This window comes from Mus caroli, unplaced genomic scaffold (assembly GCF_978045245.1).
Source record: "Mus caroli unplaced genomic scaffold, Mus_caroli_1 scaffold_2, whole genome shotgun sequence".
Classification (NCBI taxonomy): Eukaryota; Metazoa; Chordata; class Mammalia; order Rodentia; family Muridae; genus Mus; species Mus caroli.
In genome coordinates this window covers 176,779,304-176,793,767 of record NW_028227257.1, presented here as the reverse complement: position 1 = coordinate 176,793,767, position 14,464 = coordinate 176,779,304, and the positions used below count along the sequence as shown (strand labels likewise).

At 44.2% G+C, this 14,464-nt stretch overlaps 1 protein-coding gene across 3 annotated transcripts in view; it reads right to left on the bottom strand.

Moving 5' to 3' along the window:
* Nucleotides 1-994: 994 nt before the first annotated feature.
* Nucleotides 995-14,464, bottom strand: part of Camk1d (calcium/calmodulin dependent protein kinase ID) — a 401,559-nt gene continuing 388,089 nt past the window's right edge. The window contains exons 9-11 of one of the 3 annotated variants that reach the window (XM_021150928.2): nt 11,028-11,115; nt 9,181-9,298; nt 995-6,789 (exon numbers count right to left, since the gene is read on the bottom strand). In XM_021150928.2, coding sequence (XP_021006587.1) covers nt 6,671-6,789; nt 9,181-9,298; nt 11,028-11,115 — 325 coding nt within the window. In that variant the 3' untranslated portion in view covers nt 995-6,670. Of the gene's footprint in view, nt 6,790-9,176; nt 9,299-11,027; nt 11,116-14,464 lie in introns of all 3 variants that reach the window. The other 2 variants (XM_021150944.3, XM_029473783.2) reach the window with 2 other exon arrangements.

Below are 14,464 nucleotides of genomic sequence, written 5' to 3'. Positions count from 1 at the left end.
CTGGGTCCTCTGCAAAAGTGGCAAGAAGAGCCTGCCTCTTAACCTTCTCTCCAGTCCCATAATTCTATATCATTATACCATGGACTCAATTCATTGTTCTCCCTCTCTACACGACCACTTACTATTTGGATTAGAGTAGTGGTTCTCAACCCTCCTAATGCTGAGACCCATTTGTACAGTTCCTCCTGTTGTGGTGACCCTACCTGTACAATTACTTTGTTGCTACTTCATAACTGTCATTCAGTCTCCAAAGAGATTTTGAACTGCTGGTCAAGAACTGCTGGATTAGATGACTTGTCTGATGTCATATCTGATTGCCACATTATATGTGATGGACATGAAATCATTTTTCTCTTCATACCCTTTTCTAAAAAACAAAGACACCCTCCCTCCCAATAAAATAGCCATTAGCCAACCTTCTATTGGGACCAAAAATTTCCTTTGGGCATTGGTAACTACAAGCTAGGTAGAGGATGTAAAAAGAATATGGGTAGATTGCCAAGCCACCCTCCACGTAGAAAGACTTTCTAGAAGTCAACTTCGACTTTTCTACCAAAGATTTTATGATCACATAATTGATATGTTCTAAGTTTCTGGGTACCTCTCCAGCCAGCTTCTGCAGCAACAAGAAAAAGAGCAGAGCTTTCTTGTCTAGCTAGCATTGGACCTGGCAACCCATCCTTCCACCCCATGATCACTTCCTTCCAATTGCTTGTTGGGCAGGTGATGGGAAACATCTAGGTAATAATCTCACCTCTCAACCCCGACTCTTTCCCTTAAACATCAAGACCTGGAGACAAAACTCAGATATACAGGGGTTGCTTAATGTGTGCAAGACCCTAAGTTCCATCCACACCACTGCCAATCAATCAACAAACAAATAAATAACTCCAAATGTATGTGTGTGATGAGAGAGAGAGAGAGATATGTTCAAATGCAATATCCTACTCATGATAGGAAACAGACAACCCACATCCAAAGGTGATTAATTCTCTTTATTGGAGGAAAACAAGAAGTCATCAATCTCATTATCATTATGATAGAAATCGATATGTATACATGATTGTCAAGGCAGAGAATCATTTGCTACATAGACCCATGAACAATTTTGCAGTGCCGCAAACTTATGGGGGTTAAACTTCTTGCAGAGTTTACTACATGCATGGGATAAATGCACAGTTTCCCTTCTTTTACTTTTTTTTTTTTACTTTATTTTTTATATTTTGGATAAGCATGTTTTTAATAATAATTAAAAAAAAACCCAAAACCCAAAACCCAAAAACCAAAACCAAACCAATCGCAAGCCTGGTAATAATGAGTGGGCCAATCCTGGACTTGATGGAAACTGTTGGGAAAACATGCCCATCATTGGGAGAGAGCTGAATGGAGACAAATTATATCATGTATAAATAGCTACAGAAGCCAATTTAGACATTATTCCAATATTCTGGGCAGAATATACCTTTGGTGTCTTCTCACCCAAATGTGGGCTAAGATAAATGTTCTCTGAAACATGCAGGCCTGTCATTCAAACTGAAGATGCTGCTATAACACCGGACAGAGTCTTACATTGCCCTGAAATGGCCAAGTGTCTGTCAAGAAGAGCTGCAGCTTCTGTAGTGTGGGACAAACATCCGAGATGATGTTCTAGTCCCTTCCTCACCCCCGACCCCCTCTTTTGTAGCCTGACTGCCAGCTCTGCCCCAGGGTGTTGTCTTCCAAAGTGCAGGGTTATTCAGGAGGGCCTCAGAATCATCGTCTATCCAAACTAAGATTTTTTTTTCCTATTGAGAAGCAAGTTAACTAGTGTTTGGAACTTTTGAGTGATGTCTTTGACTAAAGTCTCAAAGATGTCTCTCATTTTCTGTTTTTCCCATCCATAAGGAAAATAAAATCACCTATAAGCAACATAGTTTGGTAAAACATCAGAGGACATAGTAATTATATGACAAATCCCCCCCAGAGACAAAAAAGGTTAAGAATGGTCATGGAGAATGCAGAAGCAGCTTTAGTACGGGGGGGGGGGGGGCAGGATGTCAATGCAATAGTTCGTCCCTTTGGCTTAGAAAAATACAGACACAGAGAAGCCATTGCACAGTTTGCTTTGTCCACAAAACCAGACTTGGCAGCCACATGCTGAACTGAATATTTGGCTTCCAAATGCACAGCCTTTGGGTTTGCAGAAGTAGAACTCATAAAGCCACAAGCTGAGCTGCTCCCACTGGAGTTCACAGGGAAGTCTGCGCAGGGCTAAGGCCTCCCTGATGATTATGAAGATTCTGCTGGGAGAAGGCAGGCCAGGCTGTGGCCAGCATGCAGGGCTGTCTTCACAGTGGGGCTAGGCTCCTGTGCACACACCAGAGCTGCAGACAGACGTTCATGCATTGAGACCACCAAGAAGGGACCTGGTAGATGGGATGTGGCCTTTCCTCTTCTTCCTTCTCTTTTAGACTTGCCTACCTCCCAGAGTTGAAAATTTCAAACTAAGTTTCCCGCACAGAAACGTTTGTGGAGTCACCAGGAAGTAAGTTTGCCTTTCAAAATCTACTTTCCCAGCTTAGCTTGAAAAACAAAACAAAAAAACCAACCAACCAAGCAAATCACCTCAAAACGTTCAATTCTGAAAACCGAAGGATTGGAATACCTTTTCTGCCTGCAGCCCCACCCTAGGACCAGGAAACCCCCTACAGAGCAGTGGAGTACATACAGATATATACATTGGTTTTTAATTTTGGAAACAAACTGAACAGTGTTTGGTCTGGAATGTGGTTAAGGGAAAGGGAAATTGTCAGAGTGTGAGAAGGGATGGGGACCCAGCACTGGTTTTGGAGGACATGCAAGGGGGGCCCGCATCTCACTTGCTGGAAGCAAGTGGTTATGCAACCCTGGGGAATGTGATTTCTGGTTATAAGACATGGAAGGGGCTGTCCTTCACCCATCTTCACTTTCATTCCTCATGGCCCAGAAAAACCCAGCACAGCATTTTCACAAATCCTCCAAGGCAGAGAGGTTCTGCACCTAAGCTTCCTGCCTGCAGCCTGGACTGGTGGCACCTGTTTGGTCTCCTCAGTGTGAAAAGTCAGCTTTGGTTACAGTTCTGAGTAGCCTAAAGCTCTAAAATCCATAGTCATTTCCACTGAGTGGGCTTTTCCTGTTCTTTTTTGTTTTGTTTTTTTGAGACAGGGTCCTGCTCTTTAGACATGTTTAAACATGCTAAAAATCATCACACCCAGGAACTCTGACCATATCAAGTTTTGCATCCTATAGGAGGGGGTCAAAACTCTTGAGAGGACCAACTGGTTTCACCTCCTGTGTCCATGTTGTACTTGGATCGACAAGCTATCCAGTACTGAAGTATAGAAACAAAAAGCATAAATAGGTAAACAGAATCTGGGATTCACTGAGCCAACTCCTGTGTTTCCAGATACCACACTTAGAGATACCTAAAGAGAGGTATCATCTCTAGATTACCAGTTGGTGTGCAAGTGGAGGTGGCTATTTTTTTTTTGTTTGTTTGTTTTTCGAGACAGGGTTTCTCTGTGTAGCCCTGGCTGTCCTGGCACTCACTTTGTAGACCAGGCTGGCCTTGAACTCAGAAATCCGCCTGCCTCTGCCTCCCGAGTGCTGGGATTAAAGGCGTGCGCCACCACGCCCGGCTTGGCTATTTTTTTTTTAAAGGAGGAATCTTCAATGATATCTGGCACAATCAAAGTGGTACAGCTGGAGCCTCAAGGTAGTGTTTGAGAAGTGACCCAGAATCAAGGTGGAGGGCAGGAATCCATACCTTTTGGTTTGTTGAAATACCTTCTCCATTGTCCTTTTCTTTCACACAGAAATATGAATGTCAGTTGATCTTTTGGAGTCAGAGTCTCTTTTAGGTTAGAGGCAGTGGGAAGGGGTAAAACCTTGCTGGGGCTTGTTACAAAGGCTACCTACAACACTGGGATTGTTATCTCAGTAACTCTAGTCTCCATGCCCTCAGGGATTCTGTGGCATTCCCTGCCCCTCTAGCCTCTCACTGCCTCTGTCACTTCCTAACCCCAACATGAAGCTCCAAACCCTAGGGATCCCTTGATTTAGAATGAGAAGCTGTTGGCTCTGTGGAGACGTAGTGAGAGCTTCCACTCACGGTTTGTTTTGGATGAGAATTAGCTGCTCTTTCTGCCTCAAGTATAGGTAAAGGGCAGGACCTTGGAGGAAGGACAGGCAGGAAGCAGAGAGACTCTCCTGGAAGTATTTCAATATTTCATAACCAAGTGAGGATATGCATGTCCGCTTGCCTAGCAAATGTGAAAAGGCAATATAGTGGAGGTGTGGGGAGAGCCTGGTGTTAGCAACCCAGTCTGAGATGGGGCCTGTATGGCTACACGGTACTGCCAAGCACGCTGGTATGTTCATTCATTACACTGGTCCTGCACTTCTCCCCTTACATCACTAGAATCTGAGAAGAGTGGGGGAGCTAAGACTTTGTCACCCCCATTTCCAGGTCTTAAGACTAAGTCCATTCTGTGTTCTCATATATTATTTTATAATACTATCAAGAGGAAGTGAAACTTTTAGCTTTCTACCACGATGACTCTTAGAAGACTCTTTCCAGTGGCATTTATTTTCACCCTTCTTAAAGCAGTAGGAAATGATGTCATGCATGGGCTTCCTGACGGCATGCTCAATCTTGCCTACTACTGGGCTGGCACTAGCCATCACTGCCTTATACAAGTACATGGAGACCTGATGTGTCAAGGTTGAACCAAGCATGGTTGATTGCAAGGTACCTGTACTAGGGCTTACTCTTTACCTGGCCTATATTTATTTGATACACATGAGAACAAGGTAGACCAGATGTCTAATGAGTTTGAAATCACTCTTATATATCTTATACAGTGTCCTTTGCAGAGCTGCCTGTCTGGTGACAGTTTGTGTATGTGTGTGTGTGTGTGTGTGTGTGTGTGTGTGTGTGTGTGTGTGTGTGTACACGCATGGGAGAGGGCTGGGAGCAAAGTATAGGGGTGACAAGAATGACTTACTTGTCCAGCAGGAATTTCTATGGTTGGCAAGTACATAAAAAGGGCATGAGGATGACAGCCTGAGATGACAGCCCCTGAGTCATGAGGGAGACCTGTCACAGTCCATCTTGGCAGGCTACAGCTGACTGCAGATGAGGCTCAGGCTTTAGACAGACATGAGAGCTGAAGGGAACTGTTAGCAAAACTGCCTTTGAACGACCTGCCTTGGTCTCCAAGAGCCTCCATGGAGAATGTTTGCCCTGGACTATGCTTGGGCCTGCTCTTCCTCCATATCTACCCTCTGTGCATGCGGGTCAATGACATGTACATTCCTGACTTTAGCCTTCAAGTTCCACTTCCTGGAAAATCCTTCAGTCCCTGTTAAACCAGGATGCACAATAGCCTGACTACCACAGGTACTGTCAGTTTTAGATTCCTCTGATGTAAGGGAAGGCTTGTGCACCAACCAGCTGGGTCTTGCTGAGTTAGCCATCTCTGGGATGGGCAGAATTCTGCTCATTTGATGTGATTTTCCTTTCCACCTAAAATAAAAGGTTTCTTCTTCAAGGTCATTTCTGTCTCCTCTCTCGGGTAATGCTCATGAGAGAACAGGGTAAAAATGTTGGGGGAAAAGTGTGTGGTATAGGCCATTTGAAGGGTACTATTAGAAATGAATTTTAAAAAATTAAAATAGATAAAGAGATTCGTTTTAAAAGTGCATAGCTGAGAACAGAGTTTCATCCATCATCCCCCATGAGAATTGAGGGCTGCGTGTGGTTCATTTAAAAAACAAGATGGCAGTCCGTCCCTTCTTCAAGGGAGGCTCCTAAATCTTGGCACTGTGGGGAACCCCGTTCCTGGAGTGCAGTTCACCTGTAATGTGGAGCCTGAAGTTCAGAGTGGAGGAAACAAGCCTCTATCTTCCGTGGTTGGTAAGCAGTTCTCAGGGGAAGCTGCCTGTACGGTTTCTGCTGGTTCCCTGCCAAAAGCCACCCGGTGAGAAGCCAGCCCCGCGCAGCTGCTGGGGTGACCTCTGGAAGAAGGGACTGGGAGCAAAGGAACACAAGTAACAAGTGCACTCTTAGAAGTGGACACAGACTCTTGATCCTCTTAGAATTCGTAAAAAATACCCTTTAACCCTTCTGGGAGGGGGAAAAAAATCTCTTAAAGGTTAACGTAAAACTACTATTAAAGAGCAAATGATAGAGGTCATGTAACTAACAGAGATCAAGAAGACACACCTCAAAAGAAAAAAAAAATAATTCCTAATGCACAACATGTACCAATATTTAAATAATCCAGTTGAAACCTTGATTTTTTTTTTCATGAAAAAATTACACCCTAGACGGCTGCCTACACTGAGAGAGCGGAAGTGGTGGAGTTGGGGGAGGGGAGCAAGAAGGTCCATTCAGTTAGAGCTTTGCAAGATTCGTATATACAGCACCAGATCCCGTGACGCCAGCTCCCCTTGAGTCAGTCAGTACAGTTTGTGAGAAATGAACACATCAGAATTGCAGTATAAAATATGGCCATAAAAAAACTTCTGTCTTCCAGTCCTATGCAGGTGCACCATGCAGGGTGGGTGGGGTTTCTGATGCAGGAGCTGCTCCGGCCAGGGGCTTCTCCTTCCCCGGCCCCGCCCCCTGGGTTCCACCTCCAGAGCCGGGTCACTTGCTTCCAGTGTGCCCTGTTGTCACAGTGGTGGGCCTGGGTCTCCTCTCAGCTCCGACTCCTGCGACCCCCGACGAAGAAGAAAGGAAACTACAGAGCGTGGAAGGTGCCAGACCTGCCAGGGACAGCAGATGAGAATTAAATTCACACTCCCCTTCCCAGAAAGAGGCTCAAATGTGCTGGCCTCTAGGGATTCAACATATCTAATTGCTAGGCGGGGCCTCTACCCTCTACCCTCCATTCCTGAGCTATACAACCAGATGCTGAACTTTCGTTATTCTTATTATAGGAAAATCTCTACCATGGGTTGAATTGTTTTATTCTCTGGTCCAACTTTTGGGTCCTTTTTTCTTTATAATTATAATTGCTTCATATTTGAAGACGATGTAGCATGTCCATCATGCCACATGATATCGGAGGTCCCATTTATTGAGCACTTTCTATATACTCTTTGCTATACACTAGGATAGCTAGCATACCACTATCTATATACTAGGCACTAAGATGGGTGTGGATTATATAGCATCATTATTAGATTGTTCATTTCTTTAATTTTTTCATTATTTTAATTTATGTATATATGTGTCATGCTTATGAGTATGTAGGGAACACATATGTGTACATGTATGTACGGGCCAGAGGTTAATCTCAGATAGAGATCTTCAGCCACTCAGTTAGGCTGGCCAGCAAGCCCTAGGACCTGCTTGTCTCCACTCCCTGTGCTGGGTAGGCACTCACTGTTTTACATGGTTCTCAGATCAGTGGATGACAGTGGATGACAAAGCACTCTACCAGCTAAGAACAACAGATCATTTCTTACACAGCTCTATGAAATAGTCAATTTTAGAATGAAAAAAAAAAGTCTGTTCTGCCTTCAGGTCCAAATTCATATTCCAGGAAGCATTTTGTATCACAGGTCTCTGAAATGAGGACGTTCATGACTTCTATAAAGTCTCTCCAGGATCACGCTATACAGTTTGGGCCTGTAGTTGTGTGGCAAGTAGATCATGAATACTACATTCACCAGAGGATGAGTCCACCAATAAATTCAAAATCGAGCTGCCTTGTGGGATGCGGGACCTAGCTTAGGGAAGTAGGTCATCAAAGGACATACCATTCTCCTAGATCTCTGCCCTGCTCTTTCCTGGCTGCCACGAGGCAACTCTGGACAGCAAGAACTGAAACTGTGAGCCGATGGTTCACTTTTCTCCTGTAAGATGTCTCTCAGGGGGTTTGTCAGGCTCACAGAAGACTGACTCACAAAGCCACTGTATTGTACATCAGCTATTGTACAGCTTTGGAAGGTATACCACTTTGTATACTTGGACATTGAGAGAACCATAAAATAAAGTTTTAAAATAAAAGTCACTGTGGATGCCACTGTATGAACCTTTAAAGACATGAATAGTCAGCTGTGGCATCTCTTTTGGCCAAGGGTGATGACAAAGGTCTGGGCTAACAAGTGTAAGTGGTCCAGAGGTGTGCAATGTGTCAGAGAAGCTCTTGGTGATGCCTTGAAAAATTTAAGAACTGTGTATGAGTTAAGAATGGATAACAGGATTTGAAAAGCCCCTTTTGGGGGGGGGGAGAGGAGGAAGGAGAGGGGGAGGAGGAAGAAGAGGATGGGGATCAAACCCTGACCCTTCTTAACTTTGTTTCATACTAGGTAAATGCTCTACCACCAAGTGACATCCTAAGCTTATATTTCTGAGATGGTTTTACTGTTTGCCCAGGCTGGCCTTGAACTTGGAACCTGTCACCTTCAGAGTGTTGGGATTACTGGTGTTTTGCTACTTTATTCAGCCATGGGATAGCTAGCTCTTCAGCACAGAAGGGAAGGAACCCTTTCACTAAGCCAAATAGGAAGGTGTATGATGCCCAATGGTTGGGTGGGGGTGGGGGGCGCTGATGGGAACCTTCAAGGCAATGGTTTTGAAGTCGAGAAGAATCACCAACATGGTCTAGTGGGAGATGAAGATGGGGAGTGGAGAGAATTACAAGAGCCTTCTAGGATGTCAGATCCTTTGCAATGTGGAAGGGTGATACAAAAGCATCCTTATTGCTTTTATTGGAAAGCCACTTTGGTGCACATAAATAAGTTCAAATACCCATCATTCTCATAAAACAACAACAATAACAAAATGCAGACTGTGGAAATCAGTGCAACCAGGCCATGAGGACTCTACCATATTCTCCAGTCCATACCATGCAGTCCAGAGCGTGACTGAGCGATGAGGCAAATCAGAGGAAGGAGACAGACCGAGAAGTGCCCTGGCCGTATCTTTGGTTGTGTGCTTCTTGTGCCATGGCTTTCTTATCTACAAATGGGAATGAGATCACCTAGTGTGGGAACTGAATGTTGATGGTCTTCTAAGGGAGACTTGGGTAGATGGGTTAGATGTGTTAGAATGTGGCGTGCCAAACCGTCCGTGCTCAGCTCTCTCCTGCCCAACCCGGACTCATCTCAAAAGCCCGCTGAAGAATGGCGGTTTTGCTACATACGCACAATCTTTTTGGCTGGCCAAACTGAGGTTGCTTGAGACACTTGCATTTGAACTGTCCAGGCTGCTGCCGAGCTGGAGCCTCCGCATATGTCTCACGACGGCCGTGGCGTTAAACGCTTGCTGAAATGTAGGGAGAAGGTCAAAAAGGTGGAGAGGGGGAGGAGAGCAAATTATTTCAGCTAGCTGGAAAACATGCCAATATTGCCTGCTTTCACTTATCCAGAAACCAGAAGCACTGCAAAGTACCTCAGACACTCTCAGGACACGTTAGAAAGAAAATGTCTGTCATTCTTTTCAAATGTGCAACATTTACTTAAATCTTTTACCTATCAAAATACATTTTGGAGGTTAAAAATTCACTTGCTTCTGGCATAAACTTTTGGAACAACTTCACAACAATATTCTAAGTAATTTGCACAAAGGGACTTTTAGAATCAAAAGCATATATAATACTATATCATAATATGGGATATTTAAAAATAGAGTCTATTTTTCTGTAATTGGTATCTTGTTTTTGTTTGTTTATTTGTTTTTTTTTGTTTTTGTTTTTGTTTTTTTTTTTTGAAACAGGGTTTCTTTGTGTATCTCTGGTTGTCCTAGAACTTGCTCTGTAGACCAGGCTGGCCTCGAACTCAGAGATCTGTCTGCTTCTGCCTCCCAAGTGCTGGGATTAAAAGTGTGCCCCACCACTATTCAGTGGTGCCTTCTCTTCTTTTCATTTTTGGCAGTACTAGGGCCTGAATTTAGAGCTGGGCATATGCTAAGCAAATAGTCTACCAACTTTCTTTTTACTTTTGAATTATGTGATGCTTTTATTTGAATTTGTAATCCTCCTGCCTCAGCTTCCTGAGTACCTGGAACTACAGGCCTACATCACCAGGGCTGACTATAATTGATGCTATATATAATTGCCCTAAGTAATGGCATTACTTCTGGCAAGAAAGTAAATTAAGGGAATTTTATTTTATTTTTTCTCTTTGAATCAGTGTCTCATTGTTCAGTTCTAGCTGACCTGGAATTTACTATGTAGGCCAGGCTGGCCAAACTCACAGAGATCAGCCTTTCTCTCTCCCCTGAGTGCTGGGTTTAAAGGTGTGTACTATTGTGCTTGGCTCAATAGAACTAATTTTGTTTCTGTTGGTACTCACAGCAAGCCAGCCAGCTTTTAATTACTGATGCTGAGTAGAATACAGAATTTAGGCAATCAGTAAATGATCCTAAAATTTTGATGGTTTAAATTCACCTTTAAAACAACAACAACAACAACAACAACAACAACAAACTCTATGAAATATTGATGAGCTCAGCCCTGGTTTTGTGTGTCCTTTTCTTTATCACTTTACTAAAGGTGATTATTCCAGGTCCCAGCAAAATAAGGGAGATAGGAGAACTGTGCTGTTTAAGGGATAACAAACAAGTAAGGATCCCACGAAGTTGCTCTCTTTGAGTCACTGATAGGAAACACTTTACCCTTCCTACACTGTGATATTCTATCTGTGTCTTCATCAAGAATCAGTTAAATTTAGGGAGAGATGGCTCAGTGGTTAGGAGTACCTGCATGGTAGTTCACACTGTTGATGCACAGACATAACATGCAGGCAAAACACCCACACATATACAACAAAATAATAAAAAAAATGTTTAGAAGAATAAGTTAAAATTAGCAAAACTCATCAAGTGATGTCCTGGGGATTCCCAGTCCCCACCCAGCCCCCATGGGTTCCCTTCACCCAGCCCCCATGGGTCCCTTAGAAACACAACATGCACAAATTGGAGAATCACTTTCTCCAGAGTGATTTAAGCTCCCTGAGAATTTGGCAAACATGAAGTAGGCACACCAAGGACTTACTCTCCATTTGCTCTTTGCAAAATTCTTCCGGATCTGGGCACTGACAGATTCGTGAATGTTTTTGCTAAGGGCTGTGTCACCAGCAATCCTGAAAAACAGGCAAAGAGACGTTTTCAGAGAGGCTTCTTAGGCTTGGTCACAGAGCCCCACAATGCTTCCTCTGGAAGCTGCATGCCACCTCCAGGGAAGTTGAGGCTGAGGGAGGGTTGCTGGCTGCTGCCCTTCTAGGCTGTTTAGATGAATTGTCCTTAAGCCCATGCATGTCCAAAGCCCAAGTCCTATAGTGCCTTCTGCCTTCTACCACCTTTCCAGGATTCTGAAATGCCCTATTGGTCCCTCCCTACCTGTCTCATGGTTTTCCTCTTTGAGCTGTGTCCCTGCAACATTAGAGTCCATGGCAGCTTGGGAACCTGAGTTCATGTCCCTTGGAGTCACTCTTCCCTCCTTTCAGGGCTTCTTCTCTCAGCTCTGACATTTGCACCTTAGCTGGGCCTGGCTTCCGGTGTCTTTTTTAGGCAAGGCCCCCACACACTGCCACCTCCAGTAACTTTAGCTCAGCTTGGCCCATGTTCTAGAAAGTTCCATGCCCACTCTATGCATGGTCATAGGTGGTCTTCACTAGAGCTCTTGGTTAGTTCCAAGCTTTCTCCTCAGCTCCCTCCCACCTTTCTTCACCTTGCATCTCACTCTGCTTACAATGTCCTGCAGAGGTGACAGGAATTCTCTAATGTCACACACAACACAGACCATCCTTCACCACATGACCCTTTTCTCACACCAATACTGTCTTCTATACCCGTGAGTTGATTTTTTTTTTTCCTCCAAGTCATGGAAAACTTCCTTTGGCCCTAAGCCTAAGCTTGACCCTTTTATTTTTCTTCCTAAACTATTCTACTCTAGGTTGGTCTTTGATGTCAATGAAAGAAATTATTGGATCTTGAGAAAGTTGCAAGGCGGACTTCAGAATCCTGAACCGCTCTTGCCCACCAGATAGTACCTGCCATAGGAGAAAACTTTTTACATGCCCCCACCCCCGGTCTGGACTGCCCTGGACTGCCTTGGACGTAAAACAGGTCCGCCACTGCAGAATGCCATTGTCAATGGTCATAAGACACGAAAGGAATAAGCTCTGGGGTTGCGGAGACCAAGTCTCATCCTGCCCAGCCTTTCTTTCCTTATAGTACTGTTTGTAGTCCAGAAACTTGACTGAGTCTGTGCCAGGCTAATATCCCAGCTCAAAGCTGCCTCCTCCTGCATCCCCACATGTATCTCCCCTCTCTTCCCAGAAGGGCTCAAAGGATGCTCAGAGATGAACTGAAATGAACCAAGTTTCTACTTTGAGCACCTCCCAGTTGCCTCCCTTCCCCAGGCACACATCAGCGAAACAGAAACAGCATCTGTGAGAGAGCAAATGCAAAAGGCGAGTGGCAGGTTCTGTGTCCTCAAGGCTTCTTAACAAAGCTTCCATTCTTCTAGAGCTCCAGTGCATCATGTGTGTGTGTGTGTTTGTGTGTGTGTGTGTGTGCACATGCACATGCATGTATGTGGAGGCCAGAGGTTAACCTTGAGTAGAATTCCTTAGGAGACCTTTTTTGGTTTTGTTTTTTTGAAAGACAAGGTCTCTTACTTGGTTCTTGGGCTTATCAATTAGGGTGCACAGGCTGGTGAACCAAGCCCCAGAGATCTCCCTGTCTCTTTCTGGAGCAGTGAGATTTCAGGCATATACCACTATGCCTGGCAGGTCCTCACACTTGAGCAAGAAGCACTTGATAAGCTAAGATATTTCCATCCGCATCCTCCTGTACTACTTTTAACATTTCTGGTCTCAGAAAGTGATGTTAATTCCAACAAATCAGTGGCCATCTCTTTCTTGGAAACAACTGGGCCAAAATGATAGGAGCTGTGCTGAGTACTGCTGTGGGCCAGAGCTGGTTCCAAACAAATGGCTTGGGGAAGTGTGAACTGGAGTGACTCAAAGACTTGGCTGCTGCATGCTTGTCAGTAGCCTGGTCCCCAACTCCCTGAGCCTTGGCCTGCTGCCTATGCACGGTTTCTCATGCCTCCTGGGCAGGTCATCACAGGCCAAGATATAAGGACAATGCTAACTCTGAGTTATTTAAGGGCTTTTTTTGGGTTTTTTTGCTCACTTTCCACAGTTGTCAGCTGTGCTGTGTATGGGTCAGAATCTAGCTGACAGCAGGTGACTCAGTGGTCCTGTTAAGCAGTCTTCAGAGTTTAATCTACTGTGTTTGACAAGGGGAACGTTTCTCAGTGTTGGAGGATTCTTTAGGTCATTAGGGGCTTGGTGGGGCTTCTCTTTTCTCTGTTGGGCAAGAGGGAAGTACCTCTGTGTGACCGTAAGTCCTAACAAAAGCTGCAGGGTTTAATGAATGTCCCAGTATTTCTCATTTATGTTAGAATGTTCCTCTATTTCTTATCCGATATTCCTGATATTTCACTTCTGACTCTCTTCTATTTTGGAACCTATTGCTTTTCCATGATCATTTTATATTTCCATGATTATCTGATAATCTTTCAAGGCCAACAGTTTCCAAATCCAGCTTCAAATCAGGGCCTACTATTTATAAGCAGTTAAATCCTATTTGTTCACACCACTCATTGGTATTAGGCAAGCTAACTCCTCCATAGCTAGAACAATCACTGTGTGTACGTGCATGAGCATGTGAGAATGTATACGGAAGCCAGAAGCCAACGAGGCTGTCTTCTTTACTTCCTACCTTATTTTTTGAAATGTCTCTCATTGGACCTGGGTCTTACCAACTCCACTAGACTAACTAGTCAGCGAGCTCTGGGCTGTATCTATCTTCACTTTCCTAGTGTTATGGGGTTATAGGCAGGTAAAGCCTTGACAGAGATGTGTCAAGTTTGAGGGCTTGGACTCAGGTTCTCATGCTGGTGTGTGTGTGTGTGTGTGTGTGTGTGTGTGTGTTTCAGACGTGTTTCCTTTCTCTGGTTTTGCCAATTGGTCAAACTGGGCTTGGTGATATCTGGTGTACCCCCCAACCATAGTTTCTTGGACTACTTCCCAATTCCCATTGCCAAGCAGAGTTAATGTATTTGAGAGCTTACAGAGAGATGGAGTCTCAGTCAATGTTCAGGGATACGATGGTTAATTTTACATGTCAAGTTGGCTGGGATAGGGTACCCCAATATTTGAACAAATGCTAATTCCTATGTTATGGTGAAAGTATTTCTTAGATAATATTAGTAGACTTTGAATTAATTACATCACATGGGTGGGCCTTATCCATCAGTTGAAGGGATCAATTGGGGGCAAAAAGCAAGAGCGTCTGTCTTAAGATTCTAGTTCCCTGGGTCTCTCTGCAGAGTTTGGATTTCCTAGACCCCACAATTATACAGACAATTGTCTTAATTCCTTAAAATAAATATCCCTCATGCTGATTGCCTTCATTTGC